Raw genomic sequence first — 26,087 nt, 5'->3', positions numbered from 1 at the left:
TAACAATGGTGATGTTGAAAAGTTAAGCAACAGCAATAAATGAATACAAAGTCATGGATATCACATTTGTTTTTGCAGCGCAGAAGCAGATTAGAAGTACTTTGTTCAAATGTAAATTTGACAGATCAGAAGCAAACCACTTTAGGACCACAAAAGGAAGCAATTTGGAAATCGAGAATACTGGTCCACTCCAGTAGCTGGTGTACCTTGTGTGGGGTCCAGGGAGGCCAGCCAGGTTGAACAGAGGCCTTTGCGTGGTTTCTGCAGTTTAGTTTTGTACTGCACTACAGCTAAGAGAATATGGATCCTATTGGGGTGGGCCTGGGGGACAGCAGATAAGATGGGTGTGGCAGTACAAAACAGGCAGAAAACACGTTGAGAATGAAAATCATCGACACTAGCAGCTACTATTTCCCCAACTGTTATCTCCGATTGTACCCGTTTGGGATGGTCAAAAAATATTATTATGCCCTCCAACACTTCAGGGGAGTGCAGACAAGCACTTTCCTTAGTGCAAAGCACGTACTAAAGTAGCGCATATTATGAAGTACATGAGTATATATAATCAGCCCCTGCTTCGGTTCACTCTGCAGCCAGCCAGTTGAGCCTCACAGTCACTGCACCCGAGCAGGACATTTCACTCACAGCTGGTGCGGGCAGACTGCAGGCGGATCTGAACTTCTGAGATGAGAACAATCCCAGTGATGGAAACCCCCTCCCTTGGCGATGTCATGGCCAATTAAGCCCTGTGGGGCAGCCGGCCACATTACAGGTGGCTCATTATTTACTGTTCCTGAGCAACAAGCGTGTATCCCTTTTCATTCCACATCTGTCACCACAGAGCGATTTGCTGTCGCCATCATACCGTACCAGTAGTGAGGAGGCGATGGAGAAGGAGCGAGGCTGGATTTCTGGGAAGAGGTCCAGCAGGTAATCTACTGTAAGGTCAGCTGTGGTGTGGGGGAAATCCGCCAGGACCTGCAGGCAGAACAGCACTGAAGGTCCTTGTGTATACAGCACAATAATATGTGCACACAAATAACTAATGTATACAGACCACAGATGAATAGCTATACTTTTACAGCTAAAAGGAGCTATGTAAATAACGAGTATAATGATAATAGAGATGATAATTATCGTTATTGTAATGTCCTCGTGTTAATAATCAGCTGTGTAACAGGTGGCCCTCCATGTAAGACTAATACTGTTGTGCATTGTGTTCATTTAGTTCCTCAGGGTTGAGGATTACAGCACTGCCTGCTGCTCCTCCCAAACCCACCTCCACAGCTGTGCGCCGAGGCCGGTTGCAGTAGGCGTACAGCTCCTCCTGGCCCTCTGCCGAGCAGAACTCCATTAGTTTCTCCTTCTCCAGCTCGTTTGTGGCGAAGCAGTAAAGCAGCTCGAAGAACGAGCGGCGAGGTACACAGCTGATGTCCAGGAAGCTCTCCAGGAGATATGCCAGGGTGCACGGTTGCGGCAGGCGTGCAGGCACTGTAGGGGAGAACCAGAGAGGAACCATTTTGGAACCCCATATGTTTGTTTTGACTCAAGCTGGAAGTGCAACAAAACAGGCAGAAACTATCATTCAAGCATATTACCTGTGGTCTGTTGTGTCAACATACTGTGTATTGTCTTTAATGTCAGGGCCACACTTTAAGTTCAGAATAGTATAAAAAATACAGGAGAGTATGAAATGCACATGCACGCCACCTTGGGCACACACCACCCTGACCTGTCTCGCCCTCTGCTGGCCTTAAGATGAACTGCTGCCTGGGGTCCAATCTCATCATCTGGCAGACTTCCTCCACATTCTCAGAGCAGTTATTGGGTTGGATCATCACCACGTCTCCAGCGCTGTACCTACCAACCACACAGATAGTTTGCTTGTTCATAGCAGCACCAGAGTTTCCCAACATTCAGCAGCAAAATAATTTTCCTGCAACCCCAATAGATAGCCATTATCATGGATCTACAAATGACTCAAAATAAAGCAATCATAGAACCTAGGTCGATACTTGGTGACTCACTCTATATTTGACCTTGAGATGTCAAACTCGATAAGACGAACATCCTGAAAGTGGGAGGCATGGGTCACTCTCTGGTTGGAGACTACCCGTGCCATAAAAGGATGAGTCTGCGAAGATGACCGCAGCTGCTCTGGGTCCATGACCTCTGATTGGATGGTAAGATTCTCTGTGACATCATCCAGGAAGTGAAACACAAACCTGGGAGGGAGTCTGTTATAATAGCAGGGAGAGGGTTAGATTAGCCTTCGCAGAAAATGGAATTGCTTCCATTTTTGCTTTATTTAATTATTACATTATTACACATGATAAAGAACAATAAAATAAGGTTAGACATGCGGTTACCATCCAGCAGAAAAGTAACTTCAATTACTGTGGAGTAATTACTATGGGTAAGTAGTAAGGAGCATTAACGAAAGGGGAAAATGAATAATTAAACAATGTCTTAAAACTGAATATAATCTGTTTAATCTTACAGCTCATCGTCACTGAGGGGATCCAGGCCTGCAGGTGGGGGATAGAGAGCCAGTACTCTATCCCAGAATGCACGGAGCCAGGGGTCAATAACTCCATCTGGGCTACAAAGCACAAAAAAAGCAATAAGTGAGGAAAAACAGCTAATATGGTAACAAGTCACCATAAAGGCTTTGCAATGAGATGTGCTCATTTCTGATTCGCCTCATACCCCAGGTCATGCTGGTCATCTGCTAGCCCAAGTGGTAACAGGGTGCTGGCTCCCAGCTGCTCTAGGCGTTTCTGAAGCTTCTTGGCAATAAAATTAAACCTATGGCAAAAAAAAAATAAAATAAAAATCAGATATTTAAAAAACAATTTAACCTAGTGTAAAACTTTATTTTGTTTCTCAGCATGTCTTATCGCATCTGCAGGCCTTATCAGTCTTTTGGAAATTCACACTCACGTGAGTCATGTGCTAGTTGAATGCTTTTTGGATATTCCATGATCAAAGTCACTTAGATCACATTTCAGACAGCTGAACCTCTTGACCATGTCTGCATGCTTTTATGCATTTAGTTGCTGCCACATGATTGGCTGATTCAATATTTGCATTAACAAGCTAGTGTACAGGTCTACCAAATAAAGTGCTCAGTGAGTGCATAATCAGTATATCTAGATTGATTCTCACTTGGGATATGAGGAGTCCCCTAAACCCAACACAGCACAGTCCAGGCGACACAGGGAACCAGCGGGCAGTGACTTCCGGAAGAGAAAACGCCAGAATTTCTGCCAAAAAGTAACTACGGTCAACTATTTAGATAGAAAATCACATTGATTTTAGTAACCATTGTTCCATTACAAAGCATTACAAATCTTCTACTACTTACCTTCATGTTGTCAGGTGGGTCACCTTGGCCAGTGGTGGCACACACAAATACCACCAAGGACTCAGAAATTAGGTTAGCCTGTGAGGGATAAACATATTCCCCATTGCAATAAAGTGAAATTTAACAGATTCAATAGACAGTAGGTTTTTCATAAATACCACAGAGATATACACTCACCAAACATTTTATTGGGTACATCTGCTGGCTAACACAAATAGCATGCTCCACCACTCATCGAATTATCTGGCAGCTACTCAATATACAAAACATGCAGACATGGTGAAGAGGTGTAGTTTTTGTTAGACCAAACATTGGAGTGGGTAAGAAGTATGATCTACAGTAAGTCAGTGGTTTTGAAACTTGCTCCTGGTGATCTATAGTACCGTCCTCATATAGGTTTTCACTCCATCCCAAACAAAGCACACTGAATTCAACATACATGTGCCATAAGACGAGGCTACAGTGGGCACGGGATCACCAAAACTAGATGACTGAAGTTTGGAAAAACATTGGCTGATATGTGGTAGGGTCAGCATTTTGCATAAACAGCATGAATTGATGGATTCATCCTGCCTTGTGTCAATGGTGGAGGCTGCTGGTAGTGCTGGTGTAATGGTGTGGGGAATGTTCTCAGGCCCCTTAATACCAACCGAGTGTAATTTGAAAGCTACAACATACCCAAGCATTGTTGCAGGGCATGTACATCTCTTAATGACCACAGACTTCCCCATGTCAAATGGAGACTTCAAGCAGTATAAGGCACCATGTCACAAAGTACACATCACTTCAAGCTGGTTACACAAAAATGACAGTGAATTCAGTATACTCCATTGGTCTGCACAGTCCCAAGATCTCCAAATGAGATGGAAAGGGAGGTTCACAGCATGGAAGTGTGGCCGAAATATCAGCAGGAACTGCGTGATGATATCGAGTCAGCAAGCGTTTCCAGCTCCTAGTTAAATCCATGCCGCAAATAATTCAGACCATTCTTGAAAGGGGGTATTGATGGTGTACCTAATAAAGTGACCGGTGACTTCATTTGGCATCATTATATTATTTAAAAATAAGTACCCTTGTCTGTCAGTTAAAATGGTAGCTAACCACATTCCACCAGTGTCGCGCATACACAAAACCACCAGCCCACTGACCACATTGTAATTGTCCAACGCCTCCACCCTGACTTTCAGCCACCTCCTCTTGGCCTGTCGTCCAATTCGTTCGGCTGTATCTTGAGCCGTCCCGGTCTGGCTGCCATATAATACTAACAAGGATGGGGGTGTCATTCTATAGAGGATAAGCATGGAAATGACTGTCAAACACCTGGGAAGTTCAGAGCAACGCAGTACATTAACACATGTATTATAACACAGTAAGTCAGCAAGATAGCTCACACGTTTCTGATATCTCAAAGGCAAGCATGTACACGTTCATTTTCCTTTTTCATTTGGAAAGTAACGTTAGCCACATATCGATATCTGATTGTAAGGTCATAGCTACTGTCTATACTAGCTAGTAGCTAGCTAACGCTAGGTAACTTTATTAGTGTTACGTATCTGTATTGTACCTAGCTATTAGCAGAGTTACAAATAACAGGAATAGCAGTGTTCAAATTAGTGGAAAGCTATATGACTCATAACACGAATGAAGTAATGAACATCCTTTAAAGAAACAAACCTGGATATGGGATTATATTGGCATCCACTATGTCGAATGGTGGAATTTCTGACCGATCGATTCCATGCAGTGCACAACGAACAGAATGAAACTACACACTACTGTCCACTGGTAAGTCACAGTACTACATTTTACGGCGGTTATTCTGAGACCCAAATAGAGATTGAATATAGAAATATATCTAAACAATAGAACCCCACTAAACTACACATAATGTTGTGCCGTTTATTTCAATGCATAATGACCAATCTCTAGGTCATTACACGTTACATCTTGCTCACATTGGCCTACATACCGGACATTATGAGCTGTTCTTGCGCTGTGCCTTTACGACAGCATGTGACATGCCAGCTGATCTCTCCATCAGAAACGGGAAGGGAAATCCGAGGTTGCGTGACCTGTGCAGATTTGGGTGAAGTTCTGTTTTGACTATCTTCGGGAAGTGAACATTTACGTTTGAACCGCGCGGCTACATAGAACATAAAATAAATTACAAAATAAATACTTACCCAGGCCTGTCCACTTTTAAGGGAGGAAATCAAAGAGCAGGAGAGATGTTTGCCGCGGACGATGAAGACGGCGATTTTCTGTCGCCAACTGGAGGGTGAGTTAGCACTAGCAGGCTAGTTAACGTAGCCATATGAAACCTGTTTTCCTGAGCTGTCTACTGCAAATATGTGCACTTCACACATTTCACGGCTGTGACCCAGTTAGTTATTTGTTTGTTGCAATGTGTTAACACTTCGCTAAATAAGTTTCTCATGGAACTTGCTATAACGTTACATCTTCACGTTAACTGCTACGTTAGCTAGACTACCCTGCCCATACTAAACATGCAGCTATCAAGCTAGCTAACGTTAGCTAATGAAGTTAGGGGTTTGATTTTAGTAACTAACGTTGCGCGTTGTGTGGACGTACTACTTCGAGTGGTACTACAGACCAAGTGGCTGAATTGCTAGCTAACCATTTCGTTGTTTTCGGCAGGGTACGGTGACTAAATTGGTTTGCCGGCGGTAAACACATAGCTAATGGTAGATAATTGCATTACTGAGGAAGTCCTACCTTCATCTGACGAGTTGGTTGTTCACGCCTTTTTGCACTGGAATTACATTGTTGTTCGTTACCATGTGTAATACAGCGAGACCTAGTTAGGTTAACTAAATTAACGCTTGGTAATCTCACTGAGCCTGAGAAGAAAGTATTTAGCTAGTTGACAGTCCAGCCGTTTGGTATGCTTGGCATTAGGCTACAGTCAGAGATGGGGTAAGTGGAAGTCACCTGGTCTCAATGTACTGGTACTTTAGCAATTGAGATGAGGCTAATACCCGTTAGCTATTTATTCTCTTACGTTTTCAGACTTGTAGAGCAGGATTTTCATTTGCTCTTTGCTCAGTTTGTGGCCAATAGCCTACTATTTTGGAGAAAGAGGATGGGTTTGGTTTGGTTTTCTCCGGGAAACTCCTGCTGTACTGTAGCCAACGTAGTTAATCGAAAACACCAATGATTTGTACATTTACGCTCGTATTCGTGAATGGCAATTTGGAAGTAAATTTATATTTGGGAGAATTAAAATGTGTTGAAGGTAACTTGAAGGTAGTTGAACGCGACCGTGTGAATGCCGCCTTGTTTAAACATTCACAATATTCACAAGACGTGACGCTTGCACTTAAATGTATTCCCCCAATACTTAAACATAATAATCCTAAAATGTGACATTTCTGCTTTTTACATTTATTAACTTAATTGCAAAGACAAATTTTGAATGCGGACCTTTGCGATAACGCAGAATTATTGTATATCGATAAGACGTATCAAGGTATAAGGTACTGTGCAGAGGAATAGGTTTCTTTCAGAGTTGCCAACAACTTGCATTTCTGCTTTGAAATGCTGTGGATATTCAGTTTCATACCCATATTCACTACACTGTCTTGCTTTCTTCTGTTTCCTGGTGCTGCTTTAATACATTTAATCTGATAAAGGACACAGGGGGCAACATGGCAAAGCAAATAAATTGGGGGGGGGGGGGTGTAGTGGTAAGGAGGAGGAGAGGTGGGGGTTGTGGGCTAGAGGAGGGGGTTGTGGGCTAGAGGAGGAGTTGGCTGCCTCACATAATTCCACTCACATGCTAGTGGTTACAAGACGGAGTCAGGGCTGCTCATTTGGTCCTGAGGGGATGTCTCCGCCAGCTGCTTAAGCAGGGACGATACTGCGGTCCATGTCCCTGTCTCTGCCGGGCTCTGGATCTCTGTGTGTCTGGCGCTGAATCTGCCATCGAGGTGTGATTAGGGTGTGGTTGGAGGAGGAAAGGAAGGCACAAAGACGAGTGAAAGAAGAAGTTTGTGGACTGAGGGAAAGTGCCAGCTCTGCACTGTAGGCGCCTGGCGTTCGTTGGCCGGCAGGGGAGCACTCTTCACTCTTTCTGTACATGCAGAAGGGGGTACGCACCTGTGTGCTTGCGCATTTCAGGGGGCAGGGTCATGGTCGCCCCTATGTCAGCAGGCTGGGACAATGACTACCTGTGGAGAGAAATCCAAGGGTCAGTATTCTGAATGCTTTGTCGGGGAAGTGTTTGAGTGTGTGTGAGGTGGTACAACTTGAGGTTCCATTCATCTAGTACAGTCGCATAGGCTGTGGTGGTAGCTGTTAGACTACCACCACAGAAACCAGGGAGAAATAAAAAAGTTTTGCATGGGGAATGTTTGCCTATTGACAGTTGTATGGGCCTTGGTTGTTGCTATGTGCTGCTGTGGAATGCTGACTCATTTGAATCACCCAGCCACATACCAAAGAATTGAGGTATTTTTACTTCTGATAACTTGGTTAGGTGGACCAATGGCCTCTTCATGTGGGCCATGCTGTAAAATACTCTCTACAACAGGTTGGTTTTAAATGTCTTATTGCGTTAGCTGGTGTTGTCAAGGCTGCCCCTGTCCCTTTTAGGGTTCCCAGTTCGTTGGAGAACATGGAGGGATCTGTATGCCTTGTTTTTGCTTTTTACTCCACCGCATTTCATGCTGTGTATAAATGCTCTGGAATTCCTCAAATGTGTGTGGACTTAAATCTGAGGACCCTCACATTCTTGAATATACTTGTAGGTTGACAGAAGGACTGAAATTCCTGAATTTATTGTTGAAATATTTTATACATGTATGCCCTTGGAAACTGATCCTGGATCAAAATCCACATTCTACTCAAAAAGAGTTTGTAATGGGGTTTAAATACCCGATGCTGGGACACCATTGTTTTGGCATCTGAGTTGTATTCTATATTGAGTGTTTGACAATGAAGCAAAAAAGTCAGGACAAAGCTTAGTGTACCGTTTTTACAAGACATTTAACTCTGAAAATGGGACCTTGCAATGAAGACATGGAGCAAAGGTCAGTGGTATTGGTCATGTACTTTAACACAATTTATACCTGAATGAAAATCCCCATCTTTCTTAAGATTTGAATGTTTAAAACAGTGTGATTAAGACTAGTCAGACTTAAAACCACATTGGGTATGTTGCAGTGCTGTATAACCTTGAATTAGTGTGTCATTTGTGATGTAGGATGAAAAGATGATTGTAGGACAGAGAAGGGATATTCCTAGTCACAAAAGCGGTACTCTTCATTTCCGGGTTGAATTTCAGTTCACACCTGAAGCACTGGATTAGGCTAGTTGACTTCCTATTTTGCTTGGCAAGCTCAGTTAGCCATTTAATCTAATGCCATTTGGAACCAGCAGATACTGTCCTCCTCCCAGCCTTAGCCTATCCATTGTGTGGAAACTGAATCAATGGTCAACTGAGAGTAATGTCAGTCAGACTTGGGAAAAAAGCAGTGTCTGACCAATCATTTGGAAGCATGGTTGTTACGTATTCAGTGAAAATGTATTTTCATTGGTACACACCCCCTACTTCTGGTTGCTGTATTGAGATTAAGATGCATGCAAAGTAGACTTTTTTGAGTCAATTGCATATACAGTTGATAGAATCTGGCCTGAAAACTGTCCTACATTAGATATAATGTAAAATGTAGATTAATCTTCTTGTAAGTATCAGCCACATTTATTAAAATAATGTTTGTTATGGGGTTGGCTATGCATTGTCAAAACTAAAATCTGAGTGCATACCATATAGGGCTATATAGCTGTCATGGCAATATGTATACATCCGTCCATCCATCCATCCATTATCTTAACCCGCTTATCCTGAACAGGGTCGCAGGGGGACTGGAACCTATCCCAGCATACATACATCCATGGCAGGGCAATATGTATACAGGGTTCTGTATATATGCAGCTGCAAGAATAAAGGCAGCAGCTTCACAAAAAAACTTGTGACTATCCAGAATTTAAATGTAAATGACGCATCACAGAAAGCTCAACCCCGGAAGTCTCCAGGGGTGCTTGGGTATATTGGTTGTGTTGATACATGCAGAATGGGTACGGAGCTGAACAGTCAATATGGACAGCTTGTTCAAACATTCAGAGGACCGTTTTTAGATGATTGATTTTGTTTTCAGGGCAAAGCTGGCCTCTCTCTTTGGGCTGGACCAGGCCACCAGTCAAGGAAACGAGTCCTTCCAGTACACAGCCCCGAGGCAGCCGAAAAAGAACTCCGTCAGTGCCGGTAAGAAATGCAAAACGACAGCAGGATTAACGTTTTTAAGGGAAAATGTGTCGAATCACTGGTGTTTCAGGAAAACGTCTAACATTTATGGAGTTATTCACTTTCTTCCATATACAGGGTCCTCATCCCAAAAGACAGCCCCACCGCAAGGAGCTCCTGCTGTCCTGTTGGCTACGGCAGTCCACGCATACAGATAGTGAGCAAAATCTTCAATGCAATCAGCTTGATGATTGAATCAAGCTAATGCCTCCAAATGAGGGTGCAAATAGGACACAAGATGAAGCTTACGGAGTTAACAGAGTTAACTGGATAAGTTCAGACTAAAACCCAGAACAGCTGTTTTTACATCAGCCCATGTTCTAGTTTTGGAAGGTTTCTGGGTTTTACTCTGTAAATGTATCCAGCTAACTCTGTAATCCTGCTATATGCATGACCTCCCACGCTATAAATGAACAAGCCAACAGTTTTTGTTTGTCTATATTCCTAGTGTCAATGGACAATATATGAAGCAAGGAAAGCTGGGAGCTGCGGTGTTGGGAAATCACACAGCCAGAGAGGTGGGTACTGAGTCACTAGAAATGTTTTGGCTTGTTTTCCTCCGTGTCCCCAGCTTTCTTAATCTCATGCTCAGTGGTCACAAGATACTGCAAATTTGAGTTCTCTCTTTAGCTGGACTTCCCACTGGCTATAACAGAGCACCACTTTCAGTCCCATGTTTTATATATACTTTAGAAGCATTATATTGAAATACTGCAAGAATAGATTTTGTTGTCTAGTTTTTCCCTGACAAGCTCTATGAACTCACAACTGCTTCATACAGCCATTCAGTCATTTATACATGTACTGTATCTACTACGGTAATCAGTAATCATGTGACATAATTTTGCAGATAATTTTATCAGATTAAATGTATTAAAGCAGCACCAGGAAACAGAAGAAAGCAAGACAGTGTAGTGAATATGGGTATGAAACTGAATATCCACAGCATTTCAAAGCAGAAATGCAAGTTGTTGGCAACTCTGAAAGAAACCTATTCCTCTGCAAAGTACCTTATACCTTGATACGTCTTATCGATATACAATAATTCTGCATTATCGCAAAGGTCCGCATTCAAAATTTGTCTTTGCAATTAAGTTAATGAATGTAAAAAGCAGAAATGTCACATTTCGGATTATTATGTTTAAGTATTGGGGGAGTTCCTCATAAAAGCTGGTATTTTCTCATGTGTAAGTTAAGGATTGTGGAGCTGATTTGCATATTTAGTTTAGGTCCTTTTTATAAAATATCACATTTGTGTACTCATGAAAACTACAAATAGCGTCAGCTTTATATTTGGACAGGCTACTACTATATTCTGGTAAGCAGGTTTTGTTCAATACATTATTTTCTTCATTAATAATGATAATATTATCTATGGACAGATACAATGATAAGAGTGTCATATTCTTCATTTTTGTATGCTCCATGTTTTACTTGTGAAATTAAGGTAAATTGGAATATTCAGCAATGTGCCGTTAGGGACTCACGGTTATTATTCTGATCACTGATACTCAAATGAACCTTTCAAATTGTTTTACATCTCATTTCATTTCATCATTCTCTTGGGTTATTGCTAGCTATTATTTGAAATGCAAATGAACTGCATTGAATTTAACAAAGCACTGACAAATTAATGCTAACACTTTGCCTTCCCGTTTTTATAGAAGACTTGCTGTAGGAATTTTATGACAGCCTGTCTTTCTTTCTTGGTGGATATTCCATTCATTTTTTTTGTTTACTTAGTACAAGATCCTTATTTATGCCAGTCAACAGAAGCAAGTCACATCGGCCAAAATCCACACCGGGTTGATCTTCACGGTGAGTTTGTGTGTGAGCATGCTGTTGTGCCCTGAGAGTTGGGGTTGTTTGTCTAGAACAGTGGTCTCCAACCCTGGTCGTGGAGAGCTACAGGATCTGCTGGTTTTCATTGTTACTCTGCACTTAGAGTAATTCATTGCAGTTGCAATTACACAGTTAACTCACCTCACCTGGTTACCTAGGTCTCAACAGGGTACTGATTTTACGGAGAAAACAAAAACCATCAGACCCTGTAGCTCTCCAGGGCCAGGGTTGGAGACCGCTGGTATAGAACATTACTGAAAGAAAGAAACTCTCTTCTCGTTTCTGCAGGTTCAGCCCAGCAACTACTGCACTTTTTATGACGACCAGCGACAGAACTGGTCGTTGATGTTCGACTCGGAGAAGATGGCGGTGGATTTCTGTAAAGAGGTGAGGGAGAGAGGGGAAAATACTGAGAGGGAGAGTGTGTTTTGGTGGGGGGGGAATTCACAGGTCATATTTGCGCCTCTGTGTTAGAACGTTGTCACAATCACAAATATCGTGAGAATGCAATAAGTGGTAGTACGGTGGTTCTGCCGTGCTCACATGTATATCGAGTGAGTGTGAGTTCTGTCCCTCATTGGTCAGGTGAGCATAGCGAAGGCGAACAGCGCCCCCTCTCTAGATGCGGTGGTGGTGCAGGACCTGTTGCTGGGAGAGGGGCAGGCCGTGGAGAGCGGAGACTCCCTGGAGGTGGCGTACTCGGGCTGGCTACTGCAGAATCATGCCATCGGACAGGTAGGGGCATGTCTCAGGTGTACGGAAAGGTACACGTTACCTCCCCCTCACGCAAACAAACACATACTCGCACACAGACTCATTCAGTCAAACTAAAGCTGCAGTGGGCAGCCAGTCTGATTTTGCCACTCTGTGGTTGGTTTTAAACTGGTTAGCAAAAAGTAGCAAGCCACTGATGTCATACAGGTTTGTGGTTCATGAATCTTCACTCTCATCATCACTACTACCCAGTGAAACAAACAAAAAAACAAATTTTTAACCCAAAAGTGTTTAATGGCTTGTTCATTGACCCACCCCTGAACAGCTCCTGGCCCTATTTTACCAAAATGACCATCAGAAGGTTATTGCTGTGTTGGCAGGACTCCGGCTCTCACTCTGTTCTTTGTACACTTCCTGAAGGCTCTGCACTGACACTGCTTTCTGTCGCCCTCAGATGTTTGACTCCAACCTGAACAAAGACAAGCTGCTGAGAATGAAGCTGGGGGCCAGCAAAGTGATCAAGGTGAGAGAGCATTTTCCTGAAGTACGTCAGCGCCGCTTAATGTTTAATATGGAATGTGTTGTTCTCTCTTTCTCTCATTCACTCACTCACTCTCTCTTTCTCTCCCCATCCATCTCCCCATCCCTCTCTCTCTATCCCTCTCACTCTCGTTCACTCTGTTTGTTGTGCTGCAGGGTTGGGAGGAGGGGATGCTGGGGATGAAGAAGGGCGGGCGGCGGCTGATGGTAGTGCCCCCCAGCCAGGCCTACGGCTCCCAGGGCATCCCCAACCGCGTGCCTGCACACAGCACCCTCATTTTCGAGACAGAGATCCGTCGGGTAGGGCGAAGAGATCCTCTGATCACAAATCCTAAACCCTAACAAGCCCTTTTAAATCCATGATGCACGTGAGTCAGGGCTCTACACTAACATTATTTGAGTTGAGAATGTAGTAGTGGACTGCAAGTCGTCTGCCAAGTCCTTACTTGAACCAAGTGGAGTTACTGTGGCTGGAACTGAAATGAACAGTTCATGTTCGAAAAGCTGATTTAAAGCAGTTCTGCAAAGAAGAGTGGGCTAAAATTCCTCCACAGCGATGTGAGAGACTGATATGCAATTATAGGAAGGAAGTGGTGCAACCAGTTTTTAAGTTTAAGGGGGCAATTTCCTTTACAGGCCCGCATACTCTTGGCTTCTATGAATCCATTTCAGTGGATCTTGTGACCTGGTGATGTCTCACTTTAAAGGTGTCCTCTCCAGGTTAATCAGTAGTTGGTGTGCCACTCCCCCCTTTTCGTTCCCAGGTGAAGTTCTCTAAGGACAGCGGGTCAGATCGCGTGAGTGCCGGATCACGGGACTCTGCTGCCCCCTCGCCGGCCCCAAGCTTAGACAGCTCTCTGCCCGACGTCTCCACGCAGCCCCCCGCCTCCGTCCCCCCCAAGCCTGGGTAAGAGTCTCTCTGACCAAGCTGAAGGAAGACCAAACTAGTCAAAATGTAATTTTGTCTTGTCACTTATAAATATATTACCAGGGAGCATTAACAGCAGTGTGGGTATTACTTTATAACTAAGTCTCTGCCTCCCAGCACTAGTGGAGGTTTGCTAGTGTATTGAGTGTTCACACTGCCTCTCAGCACTAGTGGAGGTTTGCTAGTGTATTGAGTGTTCACACTGCCTCTCAGCACTAGTGGAGGTTTGCTACTGTATTGAGTGTTCACACTGCCTCTCAGCACTAGTGGAGGTTTGCTACTGTTTTGAGTGTTCACACTCTCTGGCTGTAATGCTTTACCCTCCACCGCTCCCTCTTTTTCCAGAGAGCCGCCGCTACGAGCAAAGTCCAATTCCCTGAGCGAACAGCTGGCAGTGAGTCATTTCTTCTTTGTTCTCCTGAAACAAACTAGGGGGACTGTCAACAGTCCCCCCAGTTTTTGCAATCGTGGTGGTCCTCGCAAAACCATCCTGTCATAGTAGCGAGGGATTGCTGGCATTCACGATCACACCCTGCATTTGTAATCACACCCTAAATTCATAACTTCTGTGCTTTACCTACATTAGCAGTCAGTTGTACATGGGTGCGCTCGTGCCCTGCATTTGCGATCGCGTTAACATCTCATAATCATGCCTTCGCTGGTGCTTTGACTGCGTAGACATCGGTGTGACACTTTTCTCCTGTCTGCAGAACCCCGACACGACCAAAGCCAGACTGATCTCCCGTATGGCCAAGATGGGCCAACCCATGCTGCCCTTCCTCGCGGGGGGCGCGTCCTCACAGCCGGACTCCAGCGACTCCGAGATGGAGGTGAGCTTGGGAACGCCGGGATGGGTGCCTGCGTAAACCTCTCTCCTCTTGTGCACAGGTCCTTGAAAGTCTTGAGAAAATATAGAGCAGGGATCATCAAATCGAGCCCTGGTTTTCTTTTCTCCTGGGTACTTAACCCGACAATTAGTGCTACTGACTGGACAGACTGTCTTCACACCTGACTACCAGGTAAAAGGAGGGTGGAAAACCAGCTGTTCTCAGCCCTCGATGACCACGACTTGATGATCCCTGATATAGAGGATTTAAGGATGTTGTGGATGTGAATGGATTTTGCATAGGGTCCTCCAAGGTGCTCGATTTCCTTGCTCTTTAGAAGCATTCTCCTTGATAAACAGTAACTGGCACTAAAATGATTTGTTCATAAATATATTCCTTGAAAACATTTAGAATGGCCTTTGAGGCTCCTTAGAAAGTCCTGGATGCGAGGATCTGGGAGCGTTGTCTCCAGCTCATCATTGTTCTTGTCCCTTTCATTGGTCCCTTTAGGATCCCAGTGTGTCCCGAATGAGAGAGAACCCCTCTACCCCCTCCCCCCAGCCTGTGCAGATTTCAGCTGCCCCACCCGCCTCTGCACAAGGTGAGCCCCATACTAAACACCCCCCTACCCAAACCACCATGCTTTAGTTCTCATGCCACTTTTATCAACATTACCTAAGTTAGAGATTCATGGGAAATGTGGGTAGTTATCCCAGTTTCCAGTCCCAGTTTGGCATGCTTGATCATCAGGCTGCTTTTGATTGGCTTCACCCGAAATGTGTTTTTTGGGCCCCTCTTTCTCCCAGTGCCATCTCGTCCTCTCGCCGGGGTGACTGCCCCCTCCGCTGCACTGCTCCCAGTCGCCCTGACGACCAACCCTCTGCCCCACATGGCTGCCTCCAACCACGGTTTCCAGGTAAGAAGGGGTCTGTACCCATCCAACCTATCGAGTGGTTAAACCTTGGTTACTGTTAGTTATTAACTCTGCCAAGGATGTAATTCCATCTGTCCGTGACAGACATATCAGGAAAAGTGCACATTCATGTTACCAAGAGGAGGTGATCTTTTGATTTTTGGTGGCCGTGTGACCTTTCGTCTTGGGCTACCATCAGGCCAAACGTATCTCCCAAAGTAATGACTGGATTGGGGAGATTTTTGGAGATTGTTGTGCCTTGGCTGCACTCTACTGAGTGCATTATATCTAGTCAAATGTTAGTCATGACAAAATGTTTTGTGTTGTTGTCAGGTTTTCTTTCCTTATATTTTGGATTTGTTTCTATGCACTATTTCTATTTTCTTATCAATGTGGAGTGCTATTCCTAGTCCCAAAATGTTGATTGCCTGTCGCCATTGCCGATAGCGCTGGCAGCATCTGTTACTCAGATTCATGACACAGAGAACCAGTTTTTTATACAGGATGCCTCACTTTACAGTACCTGTTCTGTTTTTTTTTATTATTTACTGTTATCTGTGCCATTTCCCCAGCCTTACCCCTACACACAGACCACTGTGGTCCCCTCTCAGCTCCAGCCTGTGGGACAGATGTACCCCTCACAGACCGTACCATACCAGGGTGAGAGAGTTACCCACAACAGAATGCGTCCTGGAAAGTGAACTTTTACACCAAAATGGTGGAACAACCTTGAGGTGTTATAAGAGATTGAATCCATCCTGTTCTTTCATATTGAACACTAATGCATTGACTGGTTCACATTAGTCTTGTCGGCTATTCTTTTTGTAGTACTACTACACTTAATATCTCACATTAAGGCTCTTTGTCTTGTAAGTCATTCTGGCTAATTGCTAATGGACCACCACTGCTACCCCTGCGTAATAGGGTGGAGAAAGTCTCCTTCTGTCAGAATGGGACATGCTAGGTAACGAGAGATTGCATGTTTTACATATCTTTTTTCCTTGCGCCAGGTGACATCACTTCCTTCTTGATGACAGAAGGCCGGCAGCACAACACAGAAGTCAGAATGGCTGTGGGGAAAGTGGCAGACAAAATTGACCAGTTGGCTTCAAAGGTCACCAGTTGAATTGTGTTTCTTCTTGAATTTTTTGTGAGTCTGTTCTTTTTGTAATATTTGATTTGATGTTTTTGAAAACTAATTTTAAAACATTTTCGTTGACAGATGGATGACCTTCAGAAGCAGGGAGGTTTATCTATGGGCTTATCGAATGTTTCCATGGAAACCACCATGATCATGCACAACATCCAAAGAATCATCCAGGTGTGAGAATTGATATTCAATATTCAGTACCCTCCCCCTATAATCTGAACCCAGAATTTCACTTTTTTCATGCTCAAGCTTTTCCACCATGAATCTCGTCTCATGATCTCCGCAGGAAAACGAATGCCTCAAGAAGGAGGTGTTTGAAAAGAGCTCACGGATCGAGGAGCAGAATCGCAAAATTGGGGAGCTGATTAATCAAAACCAGAGGTGAGGAGCCATGATATCCATGAATAATATTTAAGGGCTGGAAATGTACATGGTTCATTACAAAAACCAAGGGAAAATATTTGGTTGGATGTAGAAAGAACAAATGCCCACCAAACCCCCCACACCTTGAACAAAGTACATACAGATAGATTTTTCTTGAAACATTATCGATTTCAAACATCAATTTATACCTACAAATAAAGTCATATTTCAGAAGAGACTGAAGGGGAGTCCTTTTTCTCTTTACCTCCATACTGCTACTTGCAGTTTTTTTTTCTGCATGTTATGCCTTTATTCAAAATATAAATCTGTTATGTTAATTTTCTGTGTCTGTTCTCACTGTTCGTCAGGTACATGGAGCAGAGTAACATGATGATGGAGCAGAGGAACGATTCGCTGAAGTCCACCAGTGAACAGAACCAGGCCCGTGTTCTGCAGGCAGAGCAGGACAAGGTATAGCCACAGCTCTGCATGGTGCAGTGTACACACACACACACATGCAAGGCATGCACACGCTTATTCCTGCAAACTGCATGCAGATGCATACTCATGTAATCTGTGGCTAAATTATTTTCTCAGTTATGCTCCCAGAGCTAGAGTACAAATTCTGTAATCCCCGCATTAATGAATGTTCATTTCTTCTTAGTCTGTTTGGTTTGTATGTTTAGCTGCATCTTGGTGTTATTATGCATGCTTCATAAGCATTTTGAGCAGTTAGCCAGGTTACCTAAGGATTGTGCAAAGTCATTTCAGTTCTCCTATCACATGACAAGGTGCAAGCTGATGTTTATGAGGGTCATTCATATGCAAAACACACTTGTTTTTTTTACTTGGACTAGACTTGGAGAAAAATTGATGCATTTGATATGCGTGAATACCTACTGCTTCATTTCCAATAGTTGAAATGTTCAGATAGAGATCATTTTAGTTTTAATGCTCCAGTATGCATCCAGAAAACAAACTTGGAACCGTTTCATGTTAATATGTTTCAAAAAGACAAAACTGTTCAGTAAGTCAGTCCAAAATGTGTAAACATGATGGTTTAGGAAGATTCCAAATGAGGCACAGGATCAATGTTTTTTTGAAAACCTCAAATGTATAGAAATTATACCGTTTTTTTGTTTTTTTGTTTTTTCTGGCCCTTCTCCTCTGACCTCTCTCATTAACAAGGCGTTTTTGCCCGTAGAACTGCTGCTCACTGGATGTTTTTTGTTTTTCGCACCATTCTGTGCAAAGACTAGAGGCTGTGTGTTTAAAATCACTGGAGATCAGCAGTTTCTGAGATACTCAAACCACTGAGCACTGTCTGGCACCAACTATCATTCCACGGTCAAAGTCACTTAGATCACATTCTTTCCCCATTCAGACAAATGTCACTCAATTATCTTTTACTTTAAATACTACAAACTACATTTGACAATGAATACATCAGCAATCTACTAATGTAAAATGCAGCTCAGATCACTTTATAGCATGCGCTTATTTTTGGTGCAGCTGGTTCAACTCGGGCAATGACACCTGACACCCAATACATAAGTGGGAAACTTTGGAAACATGGCAGGAGCCATGCCTTTGTTTGGAATCACCCACTCGGTGATTATATGTTTAGACCCAGGTGTATATGAGGGTTTTCTGTTTCTTTTGTCATTGATTCATCAAACTTACTCAACCTGGAGACTTGATTTACATAGTTTCTGAGGTTGCAGTTGAGGATTTCCCGGACCAGAGGGTACAGCTGCATTTACACGCATGGACCGCCTTACTTCAGCTTCTGTTCGCCTGTGGGCCCTGCCGTTCCTCTTTATTTACCGCCTGTTCTTCCCGCCTGTTTATCCTGTCTGCTTGGTCTGGGGGCCTCTATTAGTGACTGCTTTCTCTTCCCAGCATGCACTGCCTCAGGACCAGAGCAGGGACCAGGTGAGGATCTATGCCATCTCCCCCTCTCTCTCTCATCTTCCCTGCCATTCACACACTAACCTCCCTCTGTTTTTTCAGTTCTCCCGCATTCGGTCATCTCCGCCAGTTCATTTTCCTCCTGCCGGGAACGTTCCACCACGGCCCTCCCCTCCCCACACGGCATCCCTTCCGTCTCCCCCCGTCTCTCCACTGCCACCGCCCCTAACCTGTGACCCGCCGGCCCCCCCGCTGGCTCCCCGCGGGCACACGGACTGACCCCTCACCCCTGTCCCCAGGTGTGGCTGACGGAGGAGCTGGCCTCGTCCACAGCGCGCGTGTCACAGCTGCAGCTGGAGACCTCCACCCAGCAGCAGAAGGCGGCCGAGCTGCAGGCCAAGCTGAGCGCCGCCCTGCAGGAAGGAGAGAAGCACCGCACCCAGCTGGGCCTGCAGGAGACGCAGTTGGAAGGTAAAGCGGAAATAGACCGTCACGGTTGGCCCGTTTTTATATTTCGTGTAGCGCCACGTACAAACGCCTGGTCTCACAGACACACTGGACGTTCTCCAGAATAAAAAGGAAAACAAAACGATGAGTTAATGTTGGGGAAAAACTGGAATAGAATACCCTGGCCTCTTCAGGCTGAATTCCTGGAGGATGAATCCATGGGGGGGATTCAAAGGAGATTCAGACAGACACTGAACAGAGGTGCACATGCCCACATCTCTCTCATTTAGCCTCATAGCCCCTTCATATTCCTTAGCTTTTATTTATTTCTGAAATGGCCTTCGCCAGAGCAACTGTACTGCATACAGTTACTGTGGATGCTATGTTTATAGTAAATATTGCATAGGCATGTAAGCACAGAATGCAAAGCACATTCAGCACATTTACATTCAATGCAAATACATTCTTATTTTACTTTCAGTCCATGGTTCATTTTGATGGAAGAAAAGTGCCATATATGAAACGATGCCAGTTTGTGTAAAAGGAAACCTAGTGAAATGTGTGCTGGTTAAAAAAACCTTTTTAGCAGCTCTTGGACCTGGCTTGTAGTTCACTCACATTATCACGCTGAGAATTCTCCACAAGGGGGAGCTATAATTTTGCAGGCAAAGTATGAAAGGTGCTAGGTAAGAGTGGTGCTTTGCATCAATGACACAATGTGTCCTTGTTTCTACCAGCTATTATGCTCCTTTGTTCCCATTGCTGACTGAAGTGCCGTGTTTAATTTAACCTGTTTTAAGGGACAGCCAACCAAGATGCCTTCATTATAAGCAATGCAAAAGTTTAAATATTGTAGAACAGACATGCATATCTTTAGCAGAGTATTTCCATCCATCCATCCATCCATCCATCATCACCCACTTATCCGGAGTCGGGTCGCGGGGGCAGTAGGCAAAGCCGGGTATTCCAGGCGTCCCTCTCCCCAGCAACGCATTCTAGCTCCTCCTGGGGGATCCCGAGGCGTTCCCTGGCCAGGAGAGATATATAATCTCTCCAGCGGGCTCTGGGTCTCCCTCGGGGTCTCCGCCCAGTTGGATGAGCCCGGAAAACCTCCAAAGGGAGGCGCCCGGGAGGCATCCTGATCAGATGCCCAAACCACCTCAATTGGCTCCTTTCGACTCGAAGGAGCAGCGGCTGTACTCCGAGCTCCCTCCGGATGTCCGAGCTCCTCACCCTATCTCTAAGGCTGAGCCTGGCCACCCTACGGAGGAAGCTCATTTCGGCCGCTTGTATACGCAATCTCGTTCTTTCGGTCACTACCCAAAGCTCGTGACCATAGGTGAGGGTTGGGACGTAGATCGACCAGTAAATCGAGAGCTTCGCCTTCCGGCTCAGCTCCTTCTTCACCACAACGGTCCGGTGCAACGCCCGCATTACTGCTGATGCTGCACCGATCCGCCTGTCGATCTCACGCTCCCTTCTACCCTCACTCGTGAACAAGACCCTGAGATACTTGAACTCCTTCACTTGGGGCAAAGACTCGTTCCCAACCCGGAGGGAGCAATCCATACTGGAGAGTATTTCCAAAAAAACATAAATGTATGTATTTGGCACTCGCAGTAACATTTTATGAACAACAGTGTAGATAAATAGACAGTAAGACAGTTGAAAAAGTGTGATATTTGCTTATTAGTACAAGGACTATTTGCATAAAGACTGTACTGAAGGAGTAACATTCAGAGGATGAGTGCATAGAGAGGCTGTGTGCGTGCGTAGAGGCTGTGTGTGTCCTGTGTGTGTGTTCAGAGAGCTGTCCTGTGTGTGTGCTCAGAGAGCTGTCCTGTGTGTGTGTGTGAGAGAGCTGTCCTGTGTGTGTGTGTGTGTGTGTGTGTGTGTGTGTGTGTGTGTGTGTGTGTGTGAGAGAGCTGTCCTGTGTGTGTGTTCAGAGAGCTGTCCTGTGTGTGTGTGAGAGAGCTGTCCTGTGTGTGTGTGTGTGTGTGTGTGTGAGAGCTGTCCTGTGTGTGTGCTGAGAGAGCTGTCCTGTGTGTCTTGCGCTCAGAGCTGAAGGAGAGGGCGGAGCGGACGCAGGCTCAGTACCGCACCGAGAAGCAGAAGCGCAAAGAGGGGGAGCTGAAGCTCAGCAACATTGAGGAGGAACTGCAGGACCTCAAAACCGAGAAGGACAACATGGACCGTGTGAGTGTCACAGCCTGTGTGTGTGTTAGTGTGTGTGAGTGTCTGAGTGTGTTAGTGTGTGTTAGTGTGTGAGCGTGTGTGTGTGTGAGCGTGTGCGTGTGTTGGTTCCAACGTGCGCTTCACCCTCAGACGCTGGCGGACAGGAAGAGGAAGTGGCAGGAGGAGCGGCAGAGGCGTGATGAGGAGCTGGAGGAGGTGCGCAGGAGCAACCAGCAGGAGCTGGACAGCCTGCGCTCCCAACTGCGGCGAGCCAGAACCAGCACAGACCAGGCCGCTGCTGAGCAGGTAAAGAGGTTAGAGCAGCACAGACCAGGCCAATGCTGAGCAGGTACACTAGAGCAGCAAAGACCAGGCCAATCCTGAGCAGGTACACTAGAGCAGCAAAGACCAGGCCAATGCTGAGCAGGTAAAGAGGTTAGAGCAGCAGACCAGGCCAATGCTGAGCAGGTACACTAGAGCAGCACAGACCAGGCCGCTGCTGAGCAGGTAAAGAGGTTAGAGCAGCACGGACCAGGCCAATGCTGAGCAGGTAAAGAGGTTAGAGCAACACAGACCGGCACTAGACAAAAACTGTAATACTTGCTAGTAAGAAAACTGTGAAATGATTTTCCTTGTATCAGCGTGTTTATATGTTTGGCTGTCATTTCCTCAGAGGAATGATAGAGTATTCCCTGAAAACGTGTTAATGCAGACTTAATGTGGAATATGTGTGTGTGTGTGTGTGTCCAGCTGGCCCAGTTGCAGGCCGAGCTGGAGGCAGAGTGGAAGGGGAGGTGTGAGCAGGCCCTGGCCTCGCTGAAGGAGCAGCAGGGCCGGGAGGTGGCTGACCTGACTGAGCAGAGGGACGCTGTGGAGCACAGACTGGCACAGCTGCAGGAGAAGGTCTCAATTACCCAGCGTGCTTCAAACCAGAGCATGCTCAGTGGATATTCAGTGTTAAATCTACCTATCAAACTCTCCCTCTATCAAAGTGCAGGAGGAGGTCTATGCCTGTCATCAAACACGAATTTCCGATTCAAAGAGTGTTTGGTGAAGCAAACTGCCTGTATGAAGGCTTGGGGTTTTGGGGGGGGGGTCCTGTTTTCTCCATGTGTCCAGTGGCATTAGTTGCTGCATATGCTGCACAGTGAAACAAGGCGGGTGCTGGTGTTAGCCCCATCGGCAGCACTGTACTGTAAATGCATTATGTTGCATTGTGCTGCTCTTTGGTGGCGCAGAGTTGTGAGGCTCTGGCTCTGGTTCCTTCAGTTCTCAGCGCTGAAACAGTCCCGGGATTCCGAGGAGCAGCAGCTGCTGCAGCAACAGGAGCAGGGCGAGGAGCTACAGGCCATGAGGGAGAAGGTACGGACCTGATGGTGCTGGGTTTAGGGGACTGCTCTGTCCTGCCCTCCTTATCGCCCTCCCTCACCCTCAGACTCTCCCCTGCTCTCACAGTATCATGTACTGTCTTCCCCCACTTTCCCCCACAAGTTTGCTGAATTTAAAATGTTTGTATGGTGACATACAATTTTTACAAATTGCCTAAGCAACTGTCAAAGAAAAATGTAAAATGAGTAAAATGAGGAAAATAGCTTCTGATCTTTCTGATAGGGCTGGGCGATATGGCCTAAAATTTATGTCACAGTATAGTGAACAATATACTTTGGATGGTAACGATATACACCACAGGATATGCCTTTTACTCCAAAAAAGACTCAGGGCTAACTCTTCCCTTGATTTAACTGCAACATTAAGTCACTAATATTATTGTTTTCATGTGAAAGGGAAGCTTAGGAAATGAATGGTATGTTCACATACCTCGTATCTCTCTCTCCAGTACACGGCCCTGCAGGAACGGGCGCAGTCTGTGAAGATGCAGCTGGAGGCGCGGGTGGCAGAGGCAGAGGGGAGGTTGGCCGAGCAGGACCAAGGGGACACGGCGGGGGAGGTGAGCGGGAGGGACGGGCCCAACCACTGGATTCAGCTGCAGCAGCGCTGGCCAAGATGTGCTCACGCTTCTCCTTGTGTGCTCTGATAGGTGAAGCGTGTGATGAACGGGGTGTTCCACTCCCTGCGAGGGGAGTTCGACCTGCAGGAAACCTACACCGGCCATGCTGTGCTGGGGATCCTCGTCACTACCATCAAGGTATGTCGCGTTGGTTCGAGCCATTCTGGGTTTTTCTGTCATTCTGTTGACAATTCAACTGCTGTTATGTGATACAGCGGGGTAGTACAGGGGGGAAAAGAGGTAGTGTCCCAGCATAAGAATTAATACCAAGCTAAGTCTCAATGGTAATTTCCATTGATTAATAAAGCATATGTATCAGATTATCTCTGAATCTGTGAGTTTGTGGTTTTTAACTCTCGGGACTTGTTACAGAACGTTACCCTTCAGATCCTAACGGAAAAAGAACGGACGCTATCGCAAAGAAGCGAGAGCAATGGGCCAGAGGAAGAGGAGGAGGAGGAGGAGGAGGAGGAAGACGCTGCTGTGAGCTCGAGAGATGAGAAACCCCTGCAGGCAGCGCAACAGAACGGGAGGGAAGAGGAGGAAGAGGAGCCGGAGGAGGGGACGCCCTCAGCGCTGACGAAAGAAGACCACGGTGTGCAGGTTGAGGAAGTCCCCCCTCAACAGCCGGAGGGGAAGGGGCTCGATGTGCCCCCGGCAGACCTGCCCCCGGTGGACGTGCCCCCGGCAGACCTGCCCCCGGTGGACGTGCCCCCGGCAGACCTGCCCCCGGTGGCAGAAAAAGAGCAGCAGGCGCAGGAGGAGCTGACAGCGGGCGGTGACCGGGATCCGGAGCAGGAAGCGAGAGCCACAGAGACGTCACCTCAGATTGGGAGCTCAGCAGAAGCAGCCAAAGAAATTGGCGCACAACTCACGGAAACGCCCGCCCCTGAGGCGAAAACCCCTGCCCCTGAGCCCAAAACGACTCCAGATGTGCAGGCCGAGGTTGTGGAGAAGGAGGTAAAGGAGGCGGACAAGCAATGTGTAAATGATGAAGGTCCCTTAAGCAACATGGAAGTAACAGAAGCAGCTCCTCTGGGTCCTCCCACCGAGCCCCCACCTCCACCTAACACCCTGCAGCAGGAGGACATGAAGGTGGGAACCTCTGCCAGGTAAGACCCTGCACCCACACTAGCAACAGCTCGACACATAGCATGGTACTTGCATGTACTGTATAATAAACCATCCAGTCCCTGCTAATGAGCTCCAGTTGCACATGATTCCCTCTGTCTGTTGGTCTGTTTGTGTCTGAATTCATGTGTCTGTCTGTCTTTGTCCATTTGTGTCCATGTGTCTGTCCCCACCCATTGTCCTATTCCCTCAGTTTGACTGAGGGAGTAGAAGAGGAAAATGGAGCGGAGCCATTTTTCCCGAATGCAGCCCCAACCAAGCCCCCCCCACCACCCACTGAGGAGGAGGACGATGAGCTGGTGAGGAAGGATCTGTAGAGCTGAGCCCTGGCTCTCAGATCTGAGTGCGACAACCCGCTTGAACCTCCCTGTCTTTGTCAGATCAATAATTTTAATCATTTCAATATAGAAAAAGCCCGGTCCTTTATTCTTATGTCATGCTGAGTTTTCTTGTGTGGTTTGTTTGCAGAGCCTGAAGGGCCGGCCGCCTCCGGCACCGCTCTTTGGTGATGACGACGACGATGACGACGACCTCGACTGGCTGGGATGAGGAGGAAACTAAATATGGCGGCAGTGTGTTTGAGTACCTAAGAGAATGCGTGTACATATGTGCACATGTCCCTGGAGGACCAGAAGAACCATTTTTCTGGGAAAATGCATTCACAACTGTCCTGAAAAAAGATATTATGTGGAGAAACACGGTGATGGGAACTCCCTCCTTGAATCCACGGCGCCCCCTCTGCATCGGAGGAATGAACTCAGTCTGACGACCATGAGAAAGGAGCCTCTGTGTCAGTCCTAACTGTACTACCACAGGGCTGGACCTTTATGGTTAGTCTGACAGACTCTTGAACACTGACGGTTTGAAATGCTGATGTTTTGACCTTGAAGGGGAACTGTGGAGTTGAACTGGCCACTTCTGCTGCCTGAAAATACATTTTAATATTAGAATTTAAAAAATCAATACTACCGCTAAACTTTGCCCACATTTTTCAAATGGTTTTCAAAGTTTTTCTCACTTATTTTACTGTGGATCTTGTGGTTTGATACGGTTTTAAACCAGAAGAGAATCAAATTGAAAAAACCCAAGGTGTTATGATTATGACGAGTATTGTTTGTTCCTGAAATAATTTTGCTAATTCCAGACTAAGTAGCAAAGCAGCCTTTTACAGGATATTTGAGGTGGTTTTTTTATTGTCAGTTTTTCTTTTCTCAAAACTAATTTCTGGAAAGTTCTGATTGAGAGGAAATGCACCGCTTACAGCATGTAATGGTGTCTTTTGTCCCTGAATCATTTCTGGAAAAATCAAGAAGCAATGCAGTTTATAACCCGCTCCTAATAACAGAACAGCGCACTGTAACTGGAACTCCAAAGAGATGTTGTGTTCTTCTCTAACATAGACTTGGTTGTTCTCCTGGATTAATAAAATGCTGCATTTTCATAAAA

General features: G+C 45.6%; 2 protein-coding genes across 7 annotated transcripts in view; one reads left to right on the top strand and one right to left on the bottom strand.

Annotated features, from left to right (window-relative positions):
• ndor1 (NADPH dependent diflavin oxidoreductase 1) overlaps positions 1-6,305 on the bottom strand; it is an 8,583-nt gene extending 2,278 nt beyond the window's left edge. The window contains exons 1-12 of one of the 5 annotated variants that reach the window (XM_061259922.1): positions 5,551-6,305; positions 5,337-5,439; positions 4,516-4,651; positions 3,368-3,445; positions 3,169-3,266; positions 2,710-2,808; positions 2,501-2,602; positions 2,028-2,237; positions 1,733-1,860; positions 1,280-1,491; positions 871-978; positions 207-321 (exon numbers count right to left, since the gene is read on the bottom strand). In XM_061259922.1, the coding sequence (XP_061115906.1) occupies positions 207-321; positions 871-978; positions 1,280-1,491; positions 1,733-1,860; positions 2,028-2,237; positions 2,501-2,602; positions 2,710-2,808; positions 3,169-3,266; positions 3,368-3,445; positions 4,516-4,650 (1,285 nt within the window). In that variant the 5' untranslated portion in view covers position 4,651; positions 5,337-5,439; positions 5,551-6,305. The other 4 variants (XM_061259923.1, XM_061259919.1, XM_061259921.1 and 1 more) reach the window with 4 other exon arrangements.
• fkbp15b (FKBP prolyl isomerase family member 15b) lies at positions 5,367-26,087 on the top strand. 2 transcript variants are annotated; one of them, XM_061259917.1, is made up of 30 exons: positions 5,367-5,645; positions 9,547-9,653; positions 9,771-9,849; positions 10,141-10,210; positions 11,436-11,510; positions 11,823-11,921; positions 12,120-12,269; positions 12,703-12,771; positions 12,945-13,088; positions 13,553-13,695; positions 14,062-14,110; positions 14,427-14,546; positions 15,054-15,144; positions 15,350-15,459; positions 16,029-16,116; positions 16,467-16,570; positions 16,679-16,777; positions 16,893-16,987; positions 17,338-17,440; positions 18,872-18,904; positions 19,180-19,351; positions 21,387-21,523; positions 21,653-21,808; positions 22,253-22,405; positions 22,772-22,864; positions 23,340-23,450; positions 23,541-23,648; positions 23,883-24,622; positions 24,835-24,940; positions 25,110-26,087. In XM_061259917.1, exons 1-30 carry the CDS (start codon positions 5,596-5,598, stop codon positions 25,188-25,190), a joined length of 3,735 nt encoding a protein of 1,244 aa, XP_061115901.1. In that variant the 5' UTR covers positions 5,367-5,595; the 3' UTR covers positions 25,191-26,087. The 2 variants fall into 2 exon arrangements, with proteins under 2 accessions (XP_061115901.1, XP_061115902.1); XM_061259918.1 differs by lacking the exon at positions 18,872-18,904.

This window comes from Conger conger, chromosome 11, assembly GCF_963514075.1.
Source record: "Conger conger chromosome 11, fConCon1.1, whole genome shotgun sequence".
NCBI lineage: Eukaryota > Metazoa > Chordata > Actinopteri > Anguilliformes > Congridae > Conger > Conger conger.
This window is presented reverse-complemented; position numbering and strand designations above follow the sequence as displayed.